The sequence below is a fragment of the Saccopteryx leptura genome, chromosome 3, assembly GCF_036850995.1.
Source record: "Saccopteryx leptura isolate mSacLep1 chromosome 3, mSacLep1_pri_phased_curated, whole genome shotgun sequence".
NCBI lineage: Eukaryota > Metazoa > Chordata > Mammalia > Chiroptera > Emballonuridae > Saccopteryx > Saccopteryx leptura.
The window spans coordinates 70,471,338-70,489,157 of NC_089505.1; the positions used below are offsets into that span (position 1 = coordinate 70,471,338).

At 44.3% G+C, this 17,820-nt stretch overlaps 1 protein-coding gene across 3 annotated transcripts; it reads left to right on the forward strand.

Moving 5' to 3' along the window:
- Positions 1-833: 833 nt before the first annotated feature.
- Positions 834-11,107, forward strand: LOC136397431 (N-formyl peptide receptor 2-like). Of its 3 annotated transcripts, XM_066371938.1 has the most exons (3): positions 845-871; positions 6,523-6,601; positions 9,286-11,107. In XM_066371938.1, the coding sequence occupies exon 3, from the start codon at positions 9,297-9,299 to the stop codon at positions 10,293-10,295; it is 999 nt and encodes a 332-aa protein (XP_066228035.1). In that variant the 5' UTR covers positions 845-871; positions 6,523-6,601; positions 9,286-9,296; the 3' UTR covers positions 10,296-11,107. The 3 variants fall into 3 exon arrangements, with proteins under 3 accessions (XP_066228036.1, XP_066228035.1, XP_066228037.1); XM_066371939.1 differs by lacking the exon at positions 6,523-6,601 and having other exon boundaries at positions 834-871; XM_066371940.1 differs by lacking the exons at positions 845-871; positions 6,523-6,601 and adding an exon at positions 1,646-1,690.
- The last annotated feature ends 6,713 nt before the right edge of the window (positions 11,108-17,820 follow it).

Consider the following 17,820-nt stretch of genomic DNA (forward strand, 5'->3'; position numbering starts at 1 on the left):
TCACCCAATGTCAAATAATTTTCCCTCACCTTATATTTGTCCCTCTTTACACCCTTCCTCCCACCCCCTTTCCCATCCTCCTTTCCCATATCCCCCTCCCCCTGGTAACCACTTCACTTTTATCTGCATACTTTATAATACGCAGGTCAACATATGTAAATTGTCCTAACTTCTATGAGCCATTCTAACAAATGATCAAACCCAGGGAGACGACCAGGGCAACACCTGATTCATAGATATTCAGTTAGAACCGTTTGCAACCTGGGACTTGCAATTGCCAACTCAAGTGGGGGCAGCCTCATGCCATGGGGCCCTGTACTTTGTGGGATCTGAGCCTAATTCCAGACAGGCAGTGTCAGGCTGAATTGAAGTGTAGAACACCCAATTCGGGTCCGCAGAGAACTGGAGAATTTCTTAGTGCAGAACAAACCCACACATTTTGTGTCAGAAGTGTTCTGTGAGTACGAATATAAATTTTTGTTTAACCGTCATCTCTGTTTTTTTGTTGCCTGTGTCTCATTCTCCTTGGCTCAGTAATTGTTTCTTTCGTTTTCCTGAATTTCTGAAAGAGAAAGGGCCTGAACTCCCAGCATCCCTGACCACAGGCTTTTGGAGGACTGAACTCCCGTCTCTCACGGAAGGTGGGAGGGGAGGGGAGTAGACAGACATTAAATTTCTAAGGAGACTATGCTGACCACATATTGAGAGTGCTATATGGAAATTGAAAGAAGCTCTGAGTTTCTGTCACCTGATTGATTTGAGCCCATTGCCCCTCCCTTGACCTTCAATAAAGCATTTGCTAAAGCGTTCTAGCCCCAGTTATTCCATAGGAAGCCAGAAACTGGCCACAGGAACAGAATCTCAGCTGGCGGTAAGTTGGAAGACTGACAATTTAAAATTTTTTATTTGAACATCTCCTAGGTGGCAGACACCTCCTGAACTCTGTGGCAGGCTGTCCAATACGGAATCCACGGCACAGAGGATCAGTGAGCTCCTGTTAGTCTGACCTGAGAGGTGCTGTAGGCAAAAATCAATTTAGTATAGTCAAGACTTAGTACAAAAAAAAAAAAAAAGAATACAAAATAGCTCATTGATGATTCTTATATTAGTTATATGGTCAAATTATATTCTTTTTGCTATGTTGGGTTAAGTCAAATATACAATTAAAATTAATTAATGTGTTATTGACATAAATGTCTTTTACTTTTTAAAAATTTGCAAGTCACACATGTGTCTTGCATGTAGGACTCACACTGATGTTTTCATTAGACAGTTACTATAGAAAGATAGCACTGAAAAAATGGTGATTTTGGGAGCATGCATACTAATGTGGAGGGTATTTAAAATTTTTTAAAAAGCAAAATGGACAAATAAACAAGGACAGTACATGGCGAGACAGGCTGTGTGTGGGGTAGCTGCTTTGCACTGTGGGTCAGGTAGGTCCCCTCTGCGGATACAGTATCTAAGCTGAGATAGGAATGTTGAGAAAGAGCCACATGTGGGAAGCTTCAAAGAAACGGCATAGTGCACAGTGCGAAGAAGGAACAAAGAATGCAAAAGCCCTGCAATGGCAGTGAGCTCAGCACACACACGAAATCGGAGGAAATGAGTGTGGCTCCGTCACAGCGTGTGAGATGACAGCGAATGTGTGAGTTCCAAGGGGTACCCAGGGCAGACCCAGGAGTGCTCGGTAAGCTTGAGTTAGGACTTTAGAAACCACTGGAGGGTGCTGAGAAGAATAATGTTATGCTATGATTTGTGTTTCTAAAAGATTATTTGGCTTACACTGAGAGAATTATGGGGGGGGGCAGCATTGGTGGTAAAAAGAAGCTATTTGCAGCTCTGGCAGGTTGGCTCAGTGGATAGAGCGTCAGCCCAGTGTGCAGACATCCCGAGTTTGATCCTCAGTCAGGACACACATGAGAAGCAGCCATCTGCTTCTGTTCCCCTCCCTCTCCTCCTTCTCTTCCTCTTCCTTTCTCTCAGCCAGTGGCTTGATTGGTTCGAGTGTCGGCTTCATGAGCTGAGGATAGCGCAGTTGGTCCGAGCATCAGCCCCAGATGGGGGCTGCTGGGTGAATCCAGATCAGGGTGCAGGGTGCATGTGGGAGTCTGTCTCTATATCTCCCTTCCCCTCACTTAAAAAAAAAAAAAGAAGGAGGAAGCGGAGAAGAAGAAGCTATTTGCAGGGTTAGTGCAAATGTGCAGCCAGATGAGAACCGTGGACAAGGGTAGTGGTGATAAAAATGATTCCAGGTGTTGACTCAGTTTCTTTGTAGATAGAATCAATTGACTTGGATTGGATTGGATGGTCAGGGAAAGGGAAATCAAGGATAAGTGTTAGATTTGAAAATTTAACAGATGTTTAGGCTCCACACCGACACAGAATATTGGTAGAGTGGCAGATATGAGAGGGGAGATGAATTAGGAGTTTGGTTTAGGCAATGTTATGTCCGGAGTGCTTATGAGATTTCCATGGGGAGATGTCAAGAGTCAACTGGTCAGCCTGACCAAGCGGTGGCGCAGTGGATAGAGTGTCAGATGGGGACACGGAGGACCCAGGTTCGCAATCCCTAGGTCATCGACTTGAGTGCGGGCTCATCTGGTTTAAGCAAGGCTCACCAGCTTGAGCCCATAGAGTGTCAGATGGGGACACGGAGGACCCAGGTTCGCAATCCCTAGGTCATCGACTTGAGTGCGGGCTCATCTGGTTTAAGCAAGGCTCACCAGCTTGAGCCCAAGGTCGCTGGCTTGAGCAAGGGGTTACTCGATCTGCTGTAGCGCCCCGGTTAAGGCACATATGAGAAAGCAGTCAATGAACAACTAAGGTGCCACAACGAAGAATTGATGCTTCTCATCTCTCCCTCTTCCTGTCTGTCTGTCCCTGTCTCTGTCACATACACACATAAAAAAGAGTCAGCTGGTCATATATCAGGCTAGAACTGTGGGGGAGGCCAAGGCTGGTCACATCAATCATAAGTTATCTATACCATACTACAAGCATGACACAGGTGACATCACCTCTGGATCAAGTAGAGAAGGGGGCAATCAAGTAGAGAGGGGTACGAGTCCTGGAACACTCCAATATTGAGAGTTAAATTTAGAGGAGAAAAAGCAAATAGGTAAAACTGAAATGAGGTGGCCTATGGAACTATCAAGACAATCAAGAGTGTGTACATTTTATCCTCTAAAGGCACAAGAAAAATGTGTTTTAAGGAGGAAGGGGTTTGTGGGTTCCACGTCGCTGAGATATCAGGATAAGAACCAAGAAGGCATCATTGGAGGTACGGCATGCGGGCCATGAGCATCCTTACAGGAAGTGTATGTAGTTTGTGGAGCGCTCAGGGCCCAAGTCAATTTGGAGTGAGTTTGCGAGAAAAGCGGAGGCGACAAATGGAGACACTGCCCTCTAGTGTTTGAATGTGAATCGTCTTCACTGAAAGAAGTTTCTTGAGAGAATGGGGCTGACGCTGGAAAGGAACAGGGGCCAAAGATGGTTTCGTTGCGAAGGGAGGGGATGTGATCGTGTGTCTGTGACAGAATGAGCTGTAGAAAGTCTTGGGGATGTGTCAGCAGAAAAGGAAAATGAGACCGCAGGAGGGAAATTCCCGGGAAGGGGACAGAGAGAGGGACCCAGAGCAAACGTGAAGGGGGACATGAACAAGAAGTCTTGATTCACTCACTGAATGAACGGGGATGAACAGGAACCCTCTATTCACTGTAACGGGTACAGTAGATTGGAGGGTGTGGTTGAGAAGAGGCTAAAAATTTCACAGTTATTACCATCTTCTCACTGAAATATGAGGCAAGGGCATCAGCTGGGAGCAGGAATGGAGAGGAGGTTACGACGTGAGAAGATAAAGCAGAACTGAAACAATTATTTCAAAGCATGAAAATATGAACATGATGAAGAAAGAGTCAAATAACAGGGAACTGCTGTGTCTCCACGTGAAATCTGTGGTCACAAATCCAGTTGCCCCCTTAATCCTTGTGACATTGGGCAGGCTACTTCCTCTGCCCAGGTCATGGATGATGACACTGTTCCCAAACCAAAGGTGGTGTTGTTGGAGTCGATTAATCATCCAGTGAATGGCACCTTTTAAGAGTCACCAAATAGCAGCCATCATAATCCATCCGAGGACCAACTGCGCTCACAGGTTCTCACCCAGCCTGCAGTGATGGGGTGGGCCCATGATGTCACAACTCTGCCCCGCTGGCCTTTCCCCACTTGTCACTGCACAATCATCCTCCTTGTTGTACCAAGATTTTTAAGTGGATAACATAGAGCTGATTAAGCTGATCATACCTTCTGAGGTCCTTGTAGGATTTTGACTGGGTAGGTAGAGAGAACTGGTCCTGTTGTGGGTAAGTTATGAGCACATTTCTGGTGGAATCCATCTACCCAAACTCAGATTCAGGCTCTGCCTCCTTTTACCTGGGGGCTTTAAATGACTAATGTAACTAGCTTCAGTCTTCAATTCCTCATTGGTACAACGGTTATGCTAATTGTCACTAACAGGATCCAGTATTTACAAAGTCACAGTATGCTTAGCACTTTCCATAGTCACACATGCAGTCCTCAAGAGCCATAAGAGAGGAGTTGTGATGCAGGTTCACAGGGGAGCTCCTGTCTACTCTGCCATAAGAAAGGACGAAATTCTGCCATTTGTGACAACATGGATGGACCATATTATGCTAAGCAAAAAGGTCAGTTAGAAAAGCTATAAATTATATGATTTCACTCATATGTGAGACATAAAACTGAAACTCATATACACAGACAACTGTATGGTATGGTGGTTACCAGAGGGAAAGGGGTGGGGGGAGGTGCAGGGGGCCAAATACAAGGTGACAGGAGGTGGTTTGACTTTGGATGTTGGGCACACAAAGCAATATATGGATCATGTATCATTGAACTGTACACTTGAGCCTGACCAGGTGGTGGTGCAGTGGATAGAGCGTGGGACATGGAGGACCCAGGTTCAAAACCCCGAGGTCACCAGCTTGAACTCATGCTCACCAGCTTGAGCACAGGGTCACTGGCTTAAGTGTGGGATCATAGACATGACCCCATGGTGGCTGGCTTGAGTCCAAAGGTCACTGGCTTGAGCCCAAGGTTGCTGGCTTAAGCAAGGGGTCACTCGCTCTGCTATAACCCCTGGTCAAGGCACATATGAAAAGCAGTCAATGAACAACTAAGGTGCTGCAACAAAGAATTGATGTTTCTCATCTCCCTTCCTGTCTTTCTGTCCCTATCTGTCCCTCTCTCTGCCTCTGTCACACACAAAAGAAAAATAAGAGAAATGTACACTTGAAACCTATATGATCTTATTAACCAGCAAATTTAATAAATTTACCTAAAAAGAAGGAAATATGAGATAATTATACATTGAATAAAGTAAAAAAAAGATAAAAATATTGGAAAAGAAAAGAAGAGCCTGTGGCACATACAAAAGGTTCATAAGTACCAATTATGATTATTATGAGCATTATTCTTGACCTGATGGTGAGCTTCTTCAATGCGTGGTCCAGGATTGAGTCCCAGGACACAGGACAGAGGCTGGTCAGCACCAAGACTGTCCATGTGTTAAAGACCCTTGGTTCAGCATAAGAGATGGATTCTCATCTAATCCTCATCTAATCCTCATCTAGAGACCAATTTCACCTGAAAACCACCCCACTCTTCCTGTAGAAGAGGAAACTGTAGTTTGAAGAGATGTCCCTGACTAAACACTCGTATCGGGCATGTGTCAGAGAGGAGATTGGAATACAGACTGACCTAACTCCTGAGCCCAGCACTCGACACTGTAACAGTGATTCTCAACTGGGGATGATGTTCACCCCTAGGAGGCATTGACAGTTTGGGTTGTCACATCTAGAAGGGGTTGCTACCGGCTTCAAGCAGAAGGAGGCCAGAGATGCTGATAAGTTTCCTACAATGTACAGGACAGGCCCTACAACAAAGAATTCTCCACGCAAATGTCAGGAGGCCAGGACTGAGAAACCCTGCACTTTGTTACACAATACCTCATAGGAGACTGGGTGGAAGGGACTAGTGAAGACAGGAAGAAAAGAAGAGAGACTAAAAAGGGAGGGAATGAGGCAAACTGTTCTACTAGGGCCAGATCATCTCCAGGTAATCTTGGGGGACCCTTAAAAGGCAGTGTTTACAGTGGCAAAGGCAGGGGCTCTGGGATCGGTTCAATCTGGTTTTAGAGCTTGCTGTGTCCACAGATGGGTTGGGCTCTCGATGGTGAGCAAAGTGCTGGAACCCCTGGGCCATGGCTTCCCCTTGCTCAAAGAGGGACCATAATGGAAGTCTTGTAATGTTATTACAAGCATTAAATGTACAAAAGTGCTCAAAAACTGCTGTTTCTAAGCTGGAGGTGGAATAGCCGAGGTTAAGATGATTCTCAAATGTTGAGGCAGGCCGTAGCAAGTTACCCCAGATTTTATGCAAAGAGATGCTAGGATGGGTTCGTGAATGTGCCTTTTCGCAGCCGCCCTGATGTTTCCCATAAAGCTCACAGCCCACACTGCGAGGAAGTCTGGCCAAGTGGAGTGGAGAGGTGAGTCGCACAGACATCGGGTTGAATCTAGAGGTAATAGTTATAGGTGTGATCTGGTCAGGAGGCAGGCACTATATTTTTGTGGGTTCTAATTTTTTTTATTTTGGGGGGACAGAGACAGAGAGGGACAGATAGGGACAGACAGGCAGGAAGGGAGAGAGATGAGAAGCATCAATTCTTCGTTGCAGCTCCTTAGTTGTTCATTGATTGCTTTCTCATATGTGCCTTAACACAGGGGCTGCAGCAGACCGAGTGACCTCTTGCTCAAGCCAGCAACCTTGCGGCTCAAGCCATTGACCTTGGGCTTCAAGCCAGTGACCATGGGGTCATGTCTATGATCCCATGCTCAAGCTGGTGAGTCCTCACTCAAACTGGATGAGCCCACGCTCAAGCCGGCAACCTTCAGGTTTCAAATCTGGGTCCTCCACGTCCCAGTCTGACACTCTATCCATTGTGCCACCACCTCATCAGGCTGGGTTCTTATTCTTAATAGCAAGAAAATTTATGCTGAAAGCTCACCAGGATATCTTGCCCTGGCATTATTGTCCAGGATTTAGTCATATCCCACTGCTAAAACACTCCTGTGCAAAGCAAAGCAAATTACAACTGCCAGTGAGACTAATCAGGATGTGGCTCCAAAGATGGAGAGGAACATCTTCCCTGAAGAATTAGAACCTAAATAAACTGAGTGTGATCAGCACAGAGAATAGAAGAACAGAGGTCAGGTGGGAATCCAGCAATGTCTGTCACAGCTCTGTGGTGGAGGGAGGACTTGGAAGCCAGATCAAGCTGAGGTGAAGTCCTTCCTCTACCACTTACCAACACAACTGACCTTCTAGGTCTCATAATTGCTCTGAATATCAATGTATCTTTATGAAAGTTAGAAATAATAGCCATTATACAACAGAGTGGTGCCGCGGACTAGCACAGCTCCTAATAACGGTGTGGAATTAAGGAAACACACTTACCAAAACAAAAACGATGGAACCGGGAGGACTCTTCAAAATGCCTGGCAGTATCTGACTGCCCCATAGCCCCAGTTCGCTTTATTATATAGCCATATGCAAATCAAGGACCCTGATACAAAGTTGCACATCCAAGGCTAAGACAGGAACTCTCCCAAGCCATAAAACAGGATTCATTAGTGAAATGTACCAACATCCGAAAACAAAGAGTCAGAGGAAGGGCATGTATATTGCTTCCAGCAACCCAAGGAAGCAAGTGGAGTGGGTGCAAATACTCAGCATCACAGCCAAATATGGAGATGGAGGGGGGAGAACTTAGCCTTTTGCTAAGCCTCAAATCTACAATGGCTTTTTGCCATTTATGGTCCACAACAGAGTAGTATGTAGGTCAAACTGGATGCCCATATACAGGCTGACTTCGGGTTATGAACGATAAGGTTTGGTAGGTTTGTTCTTAAGTTGACATTGTATGTAAGTTGGAACAGATATATTTACCTATTAAATGCAACTTAGATAGATGTTTGTCTTAACAGAGTTTTTAATTTTTGTGTACATAAATACTTAAACATTTTCAAACCTATAGAACCTATCTCACTTGTAACTCAGAACTTCCTATATATACAACTTGACCCTCACTTAATATAATGCATGGTCTCTAATAAGACCTCACAAATATCAACCAAACTTATTACTCTCATATTCATTATGCTGCCAACACTAGAGCTGTATCATGGGTGAAACTCTTTGCATCTCAAACAGAGAAATGCTCCATATCAAACAGAGAAAATGAAAAACAGAGGGTTGAATGTAGAGAAGGGCCCCCTTCGCCGACCTCCTCTTGCACAGAACCACAGGGCTACATATTACCAGCAACTATTCAAGATCCTCTTTAAGTATAAACTTAAACCACACTCTAAAACTTTAAAGACTAGCCAAATAATAGGTCAGAGCTTCTCACAGAGGGGAGGGCTGGCGCTGAGAGGAGTCTGGCAGAGGCTGCAGAGCCTGCCAGCGTCTATGCTTTGTGTCGTGGGTGGAAGAATTGTGACCCTATTGACGTGAGTCTAGTGCTTCCCTCACTCCCATCAGTTTTCTATTGTTTATACACGCTCAGCTTAGGATTCTTATGGGGGACAGAAGCCTTGTAACATCCTTGGTTAACTAATCAGCCAATAGGTATAATGCATATTAATACTCATGGGAGCCTGACCAGGCAGTGGCACAATGGATAGAGTGTCGACCTGAAATGCTGAGGACCCAGGTTCAAAACCCCAAGGTCACCAGCTTGAGTGAAGGTTCACCAGCTTTAGCACAGAGTCGTTGGCTTGAGCGTGCGATCATAGACATGATCCCATGATTGCTGGCTTGAGCCCAAGGTTGCTGGCTTGTGCAAGGGGTCACTGGCTCAGCTGGAGGCCCCTGGTCAAGGCATGTATGAGAAAGCAGTCAATGAACAGCTAAAGTGCCACAACTACCAATTGATGCTTCTCATCTCTCTCCCTTCCTGTCTCTCTCGCTTTAAAAAAAACAAACAAAAAAACAAAACAAAACAAAAAACTCATGGGAATATGGAGAACTGTCCTTTCCCAAAAGAACAGCCAAAAGTATGTCAGACGTGTAGTGACTAGTCACCAGGTTCCTAGAGTGGGTACCCTGTTTGGAAAGAAAGTTATTGTGGAAGTTGATGTTGGCCTGAACAGAAATGCTATAAGGGGCTTTCACTGCTGACATTCTCACTGTCAAATGTTTCAGGTGCAGGCAAGATGGCAACTGGCTACACTGCTCCACAGATCATCACATTGGTGGCCCAAGGGATTACCTGTGTCCTCGGCATCCTGGGCAATGGGCTTGTGATCTGGGTGGCTGGGTTCCAGATGGCACTCACAGTCACCACCTTGTGCTACCTGAACCTGGCCATAGCCGACTTCTTCTTCACTGCCACTCTGCCATTCTTCATGGTTGCAAATGCCATGAGAGCACAATGGCCTTTTGGCTGGTTCCTCTGTATGTTAATTTCCTTCTTGGGGGACACAAACCTGTATGGCAGTGTCTTCCTCATTGCTTTCATTGCCCTGGACCGCTGTGTTTGTGTCCTGTATCCTGTCTGGGCCCAGAACCACCGCACTGTAAGTCTGGCTAAAAAAGTGATCCTTGTGCCCTGGATTCTTGCACTAGTCCTTACCTTGCCAAGTGTCATCTTCACCACTGCAGTACACGATGAAGGGAAGGAATACTGTGGTTTCAACACTGAACTCTGGGGTAACATCACTGAAGAAGAGAAGTTGCAGAAGTTCTTCACCTCATTAGCAAGCATTGGGATCAACCGGTTTGTCGTTGGCTTCACTATACCAATGTCCATCATCGCTATCTGCTATGGGCTTATTGCTGCCAAGATCCGAAAAAAAGGCATGAGTAATTCCAGCCGTCCCTTACGGGTCCTCACTGCTGTCGTGGTTTCCTTCTTTATTTGCTGGTTTCCCTTTCAACTGTGTCTTCTCCTATACACAGTCAGCATCAAAGCACTATTGAAAGGAAAGTACCAAATCCTTTTTCTCCTGTTAGGCCTAACAGGCTCCCTGGCCTTCTTCAACAGCTGCCTCAACCCAATGCTCTATGTCTTCCTGGGTCAAAACTTCCGAAAGAGACTGATCCAGTCCCTGCCTGCTAGTCTGGAGAAGGCCCTGACTGAGGACTCAGACCCGATCAGTGAAACAACCAAATCTGTTTCACCTCCTACAGAGGCCGAGTTACAGGAGATCTGAGGAGGTGATTGGGGTCATTTTTGAGCTCTGACCGCTCCTACTTTGCCCCCCATTCCAGCTTCATCTTACCTTGGGTCATACTGAGTGTTAGGTAAAATTTTCCCAGCAAGACACCACAGAAAGAGGCTGAGAGCCCCATTATTACATTCAGAGTTTATTAAGAGAACATATATGAGGTTCATCTTGGGTGAGATCACATCAATGTCCTTTATGCCACATGGCAGGCAATAAGGAGTTTATAGGACAGGGCAGGATGGCTGGGGGTACTAGGGAATGACCACTTTAGATAAGGAGAAACTGCTTTATATATTTTCCCAGGTCACGGTGAGGGCCTATTGTAGGAACCAGCATGCCTGGGGCACAGGGGAGGGGTTGGACAGTCTCTGAGGGGATTTATGGGAACCATTCTCTGTTCTGGCCTGAATCTACCTGGATTTAGCTAGCAATGTGGCAGCAGACATATCAGTAAATAGTCTATTCTCCACACTGAACCACTCATCATAAGAAAACACTTTGGTGCCCAGTTTGGGGGAAGAAATGGACATATGTGTATATTGCTGTCATTTCTGGTTCTGGCACCTCAGCCTATACCCTGGGGTATGTGGAGGCGGGAAAGGTGCAAAGGGAGAGAAGAGAAAGAATGATGGGAATCTGTAAAGCTTAGAAGAGAGAGTATATTAAGGGGAAATTTTTGGTATTTCACCATGAAGTAAGATGTTTGCTATATATTGTTTTCAGCTATTTTTTTTATCTGACCACAGAAGTTTCCTAGTCCTGATATACTAACAATTTTCTTCTTTTCTTTATCATGAATAACTATTGAATTGTATCAAATGCATGTTCTGCATATATTAAGATGATCATATTATTTTTATCTTTTTACTTACATTATCATAAACTATATTCATTTTTTAATGTTAAACTACCTTTATATTCTTAGAATAAACCACACTTGATCATGATGTATTTTATATATTTCTAATTAATCTCACAAAGTAGGTTTGGAATTTCTGCATTTATTTTTATGTAAAGATGGATCTGCTCTATTTTCCTTGAATGTTTATGTCAGGTTTTACATCAAAAGATGCAAAAACTGCTGGAAGTGATACCTTTAATCCTATTCTCTGGTTTTGCATCCTTTATAAATGTATAGAGAAATTCATCAGTGATGCCAGTTGGGTCATGGGTTTCTTTTAAGACTTCTAAACATGTTCAATTTCTTTAATACTTATTGAACTATTCATGTTTTCTATTCTTCTACTGTCAATTTTGGGGACTTTCAAGAAATTTAGCCATTTTATCCACACTGTCAAATTTATTAGTATGAAAAAGTATGATAACTCTGTACAGTACATGGTATAGATATCTTTACATATTAAGAATATAATCTAAGGACAGGGTTTGGGCTTTATTGTTCATGAACGGATCCTGATATTGTATATGTAAAATAGTGCCTGGCATGTGATAGACATTCAATAAGGAATTATATAATTAATGAACCAATAAGTAATAGTACACCCAGGTATCAACTGAGAAACTATCTAATTTAAATTAGCTCTGAATTAATAATGACTTGTGCCATGTTTATTAAACTGTCAATCTCATTTCCAAAATTTTTATAAACCCTCCTGTGGTTAATATACTTATGAACACCTCAGATTTTGACTTTATGTTTCATATAAAGTACTGTGGCTAACTGTTGACTGATGTCTTTGTTTTGAAATAAATCAACCTGCATTAGTACTCAGTCTTTTTTCTTGGTTTCTGCAAGTAATTATTCCCACACTGCTAACTACTGTGTAACATAACATTCTGATACATTGGCAAAATATGAACTCAAAATAAATATTCAAATACCAAAAAATTATTTGGTCTTTGTTCTTGTTCTTGCAAACAAACACTTGCAATTTTGGCCCTGGCTGGGTTGTCCAGTGGGTAGAGAGTTAGCCCAGTGTACCAACATCCCAGGTTCAACCTCTGGTCAGAGCGCACAAGAGAAGCAACCATCTGCTTTTCTTCCCTGCCCTATCCCCCTTTTTTTCCTCTTCCCCTCCGGCAGCCAGTGGCTCGATTGGTTCAAGCATGTCCCCAGGTGCTGAGGCTCTAGCTCAGTTGTTCCAAGCACATCAGCCTCAGGTGCTAAAATAGCTTGGTACTCAAGCATTGGCCCCAGGTGGGTGAGGGGTGGATCCCTGTCAGGGCACATGCAGGAGCCTGCCTCACTATCTCCCCTCCTCTCGCCTAAAAAATAAGTAAAAATATAACTTGCGGAACCTAACCCTAACTCCAGAGAGACAGTCTCAGAATTGAATTGAATTGTAGGATTCCCAGTTCAGGTCCACAGAAAATTGGAGAATTTCTTGATGTAGAACAAACCCACACATTTGGTGTCAGAATTTTTGTGTGGGCAGAGAAACAAGTATTAGTTTAATGATTATCTGGTTGTTGTTTGTTTTTTTTTTTTTTTGCTTGCTTCCAAATCCTGTCATCTCAGTAATTGTTTCTTTCATTTTTCTGAATTGTTGAAAGAGAAAGGGCCTGGATAACCAGCATCCTTGACCACAGACATTTAGAGGACTGAACTCCTGTCTCCCATAGCAGGTGTGAGGCAAGGGAAATATTCAGATATTATTTCTAAAAAGAATGAGCTGGTTACATATCCAGAGTACTTCACGGAAATTGAAAGAAGCTCTGAGTTTCTGTCACCTGATTGGTTGAGCCCCATTGTCCCTCCCTGTTTTACTTCAATAAAGCTTCTGCTGAAGTGCTCCAGACTAAGTTACTCCACAGGAAGCCAGGAACTGGCCACAGGAACTGGATCTTGGCTAGTGCTAAGTCCGAAGCCTGACAATTTAAAATTATTATTTGGACATCTATGTGGCAGATACTTCCTGAACCCCACAGCTTGACTGTCCAATATAGAAGCTACTCGCCACATATGATTATTGCTCTCTTGCTAGTCTGACCTCAGATGTGCTAGAGTCAAAATGTATTTAGTAGGTTCAAAGGCTTAGTATGAAAAAGAAATGCAAAATATCTCATTGAAAATTCTTAGATTGGTTATGTGTTTAAACTACAGTCTTTTTTTTTTTCAGAGACACAGAAAGAGAGTCATAGAGAGGGATAGATAGGGACAGACAGACAGGAACGGAGAAGGATGAGCATTAATAATTAGTTTTTCGTTGCAACACCTTAGTTTTTCATTGATTGCTTTTTCATATGTGCCTTGGTATAGGGCTACAGCAGACTGAGAAACCCCTTGCTCGAACCAGTTACCTTGGGTCCAAGCTGGTGAGCTTTTTTTTTTTTTTCGCTCAAACCAGATGAGCCCATGCTCAAGCTGGCGACCTCAGGGTCTCAAACCTGGGTCCTCTGCATCCCAGGCCAACGCTCTATTCACTGCGCCACTGCCTGGTCAGGCTAAACTATATTCTTTATGTGTTGAGTTAAATAAGATATATTAAAATTAATTAATATTTTATTAAAATTTATTTCTTTTCATTTTAAAAAACACTGTAACTCACATATGAGGCTTACATTTATGGTTCTATGATACAGAGTCACTATAGAGATACAACATGGAAAGAACTAGGCAGTCGTCTGTAGCATACTTAGTAATGTGGAGGGTCTTTTAAATAAAAAAAAAACAATGAATGAACAAATGAACAAAGACAGTGCCTGGTGAGATAGCTGTGCCTGGGGAATGATACTATTCCCAAACCAAGGACACTGCAACTGGAGTTATATTGTCCATGAATAGCACCCTTTAAGAATCACCAAATAGCAGCCATCATAATCCATCCGGGGACCATCTGCAGGACACAGGTTCTCCCCCAGCCCGCACTGAGAGAGTGGCCCATAATTTTACAACTTTGCCTCACTGGCCTTTCCCCACCTGCCATTAGAAAATTATCCTTTCTTGTTGTATCAACAGTTTAAAACCAATGCTTTAGACATTACTGAGCATGTTATATCTCCTGAATGACTTGTGAGGTGCAGTGTGGGAGGGTAGAGAGAACTGGCCCTGTTGAGGAGTCTGAGGTGAGAGGAGGTTAGGAACGCATTTCTGGTGAATCATCTAGCGGAGCTCAAATTCCAGCTGTACCTCTTTCTAACTGGGGGCTTCTACCTCTTTCTAACTGGGGGCTTCTACCTCTTTCTAACTGGGGGCTTTCAACAATTGATATGACAGTTTGTCTTCACTTCTTCATCGGTACAATGGTTACACTAATTGTAACTATGTGGTTCCATATTTACAAAGTCGCATATATTCACATGTGCAGTCCTCAAGAACCGTAAGAGAGGAGTTGTAGTGAGGGTTAAAAGAGGAGCTCTTGGCACGTGCACTGTGTTCTTGAGTAGTAATTACCATGATTATGAGCATTGTTCTTGATGTGAACTTGAGTTTTCACAATGTGTAAACCCGGACTGAATCCCAGGGCACAGGACAGAGGCTGGTGAGCACCAAGAGCTCCCATGTGTTAAAGACACTTGGTTCAGCTAACAGGATTTCCATGTCTCTTCGCATCTAATCCTCACCTTTAAAGCAGTCTTCACACAAAATCACCTCATTCTGTAGAGGAAATGAAGTTCAAAGATTTTTCACTGTCACTGGGCAGGTGTCTGTGAGATTAGAATACAGACTGACCTAACTCCTGAGCCCAGCACGCCACACTATAACAGTGACTAACTTTCCACCAGGAGACATTGTGAAAAGTCTGTGGAGACTTGGTAATGGCATCTAGCAGATGAAGAACAGCGGTACTGCTAAACTTCCTACAATGTACAGGACAGTCCCCCACAACAAAAAATTCTCCACCCAAACGTCAATGAGGCCAGGACTGAGAATCCCTGCACTTTGTTACACAATATCCCATAGGAGACTGGGTGGAAGGGACTAGTGAAGACAGGAAGAAGAGAGACTAAAAAGGGAAAGAATGAGGCAAACTGTCCTGCTAGGGTCAGATCATCTCCAAGTAATTTGGGGGGATCCTTGAAAGGCAGTGTTTACAATGGCAAAGGCATTGGCTCTGGGATCGGTTCAATCTGGTTTCAGAGTTTGCTGTGTCCACTGACTGGCTATGCTTTCGATGGTGACTAAAATGCTGGAACCCCTGGGCCATGGCTTCCCTTGCTCAAAGAGGGGCCGTAATGGAAGTCTTGCAATGTTATTATAAGCATTAAATGTACAAAGTGCTCAAAAACTGCTGTTTCTCTGCTGGAGGCGAATGGCCGAGGTTAAGATGATTCTCAAATGTTGAAGCAGGCCGTAGCAAGTTACCCCAGATTTTACGCAAAGAGATGCTAAGGTGGGTTTGTGAGCGTGCCTTTTCACAGCCGCCCTGATGTTTCCGATAAAGCTCACAGTCCACACTGTGAGGAAGTCTGGCCAAGTGGAGTGGAGAAGTGAGTCGCACAGACATCGGGTTGAATCTAGAGGCAATAGTTGTAGGTGTGACCTGGTCCACAGGCAGACACTACATTTTTGTGGGTTCTCACCTTTTTTTTAAATTCAATGAGGGGAGGGGAGGCAGAGAGACAGACTCTCACATGCACCCCGACCAGGATCCACCTAACCTCTAGGGAACGATGCTTTCCCCATCTGGGATGTTGCTCCATTGCTCAGCAACCAAGCTCTTAGCGCCTGACAGAGGCCATGGAACCATCGCCTGGAGCCAACTCGCTCCAGACCGCAGAAGAGAGAGAGAAGTGAGAGGGAGAGGGGTGGAGAAGTAGATGGGTGCTTCTCCTGTGTGCCCTGACTGGGAATCAAACCCAGGACAATCACATGCCAGGCCAATGCTCTACCACTGAGCCAATCAGCCGGGGCCAGATTCTCATTTTAAGAGTGAGGAAATGCATCCCAGAAGCTCCCCAGGATATCTTCTAATGTAATTTTGAGAATTCAGTCCTGTACCCCAGGCTAAAACACTCCTGTACAAAGCAAATTCTAGCTGCCAGTGAGACTAATCGGGATTTGGCTCCAAAGATGGTGAGGAACATCTTCACTGGAGAGTGAGTAACTACACAAAATTGAGTGTGGTTGGAATGGAGGAATGGAGGTTGGGTGGAAATCCAGCAATGTCTGTCACAGTTCTGTGGTGGAGGAAGGACTCAGAAGTCAGATCAAGCTGGGGTGAAGTCCTCCCTCTACAAGTTACCTCCTATGTGACTTCGGCAGGACTTAACAATTACTGTACTTGGAATATCAATTTATTCTTAGAAAAACTGGAAACAATGCACATGGCATTGTGTGTAGGTCCGACTGGATCCCTATCTATGTAACTAGATCTGCACTTAGTGTAATGCATGGTCTCTAATAAGACCCCCACAGATATAAACTATATAAATCTGGTAATCTGATATTCTTTTTGCTGCAGACACTAAAGCTACACAATGGATGAAAAACTCTTGGCATCCCAAATGAAAAGAAGCTCCATAGCAAACAGACACAATGAAAAACAGAGGGTTGAATGTAGAGAAGGGCCCCCTTTGCCCACCTCCTCGAGCACAGAATCCCAGGATGTCACACATTGCTACATATTGTGACATCTTAGGACAAGCGGTGCAGGCCACCAGCCATGAAAACTGAGTACATCCAGTACAGGGCTGGAGGAAAAAAGATAAACAACTGTTAGAAATGTAGCAATATTTTCTACTGAACTCTATGTACCCAGATCAAGGAAGCCCTACCCTAAAGACTTAGCCAAGAACAAGGTCAGCTAATCGCACCTCTCCCGCCCTTGTAAACGCTGCTTGCTTGCTCAGCCTAGATAGCCACCCTATACAAAGGAGCCATTTTAGAAGCTCGGGACTGTAGTGTTCCCTTGCGTGGGTTGCCTGCAGTCCCTGCGCAGGTTTGCAATAAAACTTAAAAAATTCACTTTGGGTTTGCTGTGGTCTGTCTCTTGGGATGTAACACATATTATCAGCAACTACTTGGGACCCTCTTCAACTATTGTACAAATCCAAACCACATTCTAAGCCTAACAATATATTCACCCATGCAATCTTCAAGAGCCATGAGAGGAGTTGTGGTGAGAGGAACAACACGATAGGTCAAGGTTTCCCACAGAGGGAAGGGGCAGGGTCTGGGGGAGGGGAGTCTGGGAGGACCTGGGGCTGGCAGAGGCTGCAGAGCCTGCCAGCGTCCATGCACTGTGTCGTGGGTGGAAGCTGTGACCCCACTGACTGTGAGTCTAGTGCTTCCCTCACTGCACTGAAGATGCCTCCCGTCAGTTTTCTGTTGTTTATACATGCTCAGCTCAGGATTCTGAAGGTGGACAGGAGACTTGTAGCATCCTTGGTTAAGTGATCAGCCAAATAGGTAGAATGCATATTAATACTCGTGGGAATGTGAAGAACTGTCCTTTCCCGAAGGAACAGCCAAGAGTCTGTCAAATGTATAGGTTCAGTCGAGTGGGTATCCTGTTTGCAGAGGAAGCTCTAGTAGAAGTTGAGGTTGGCCTGAGTAGCAATGCTTGTAAGATGGTTTCACAGTTGGCCAATTTCCTGTTACTGAAAT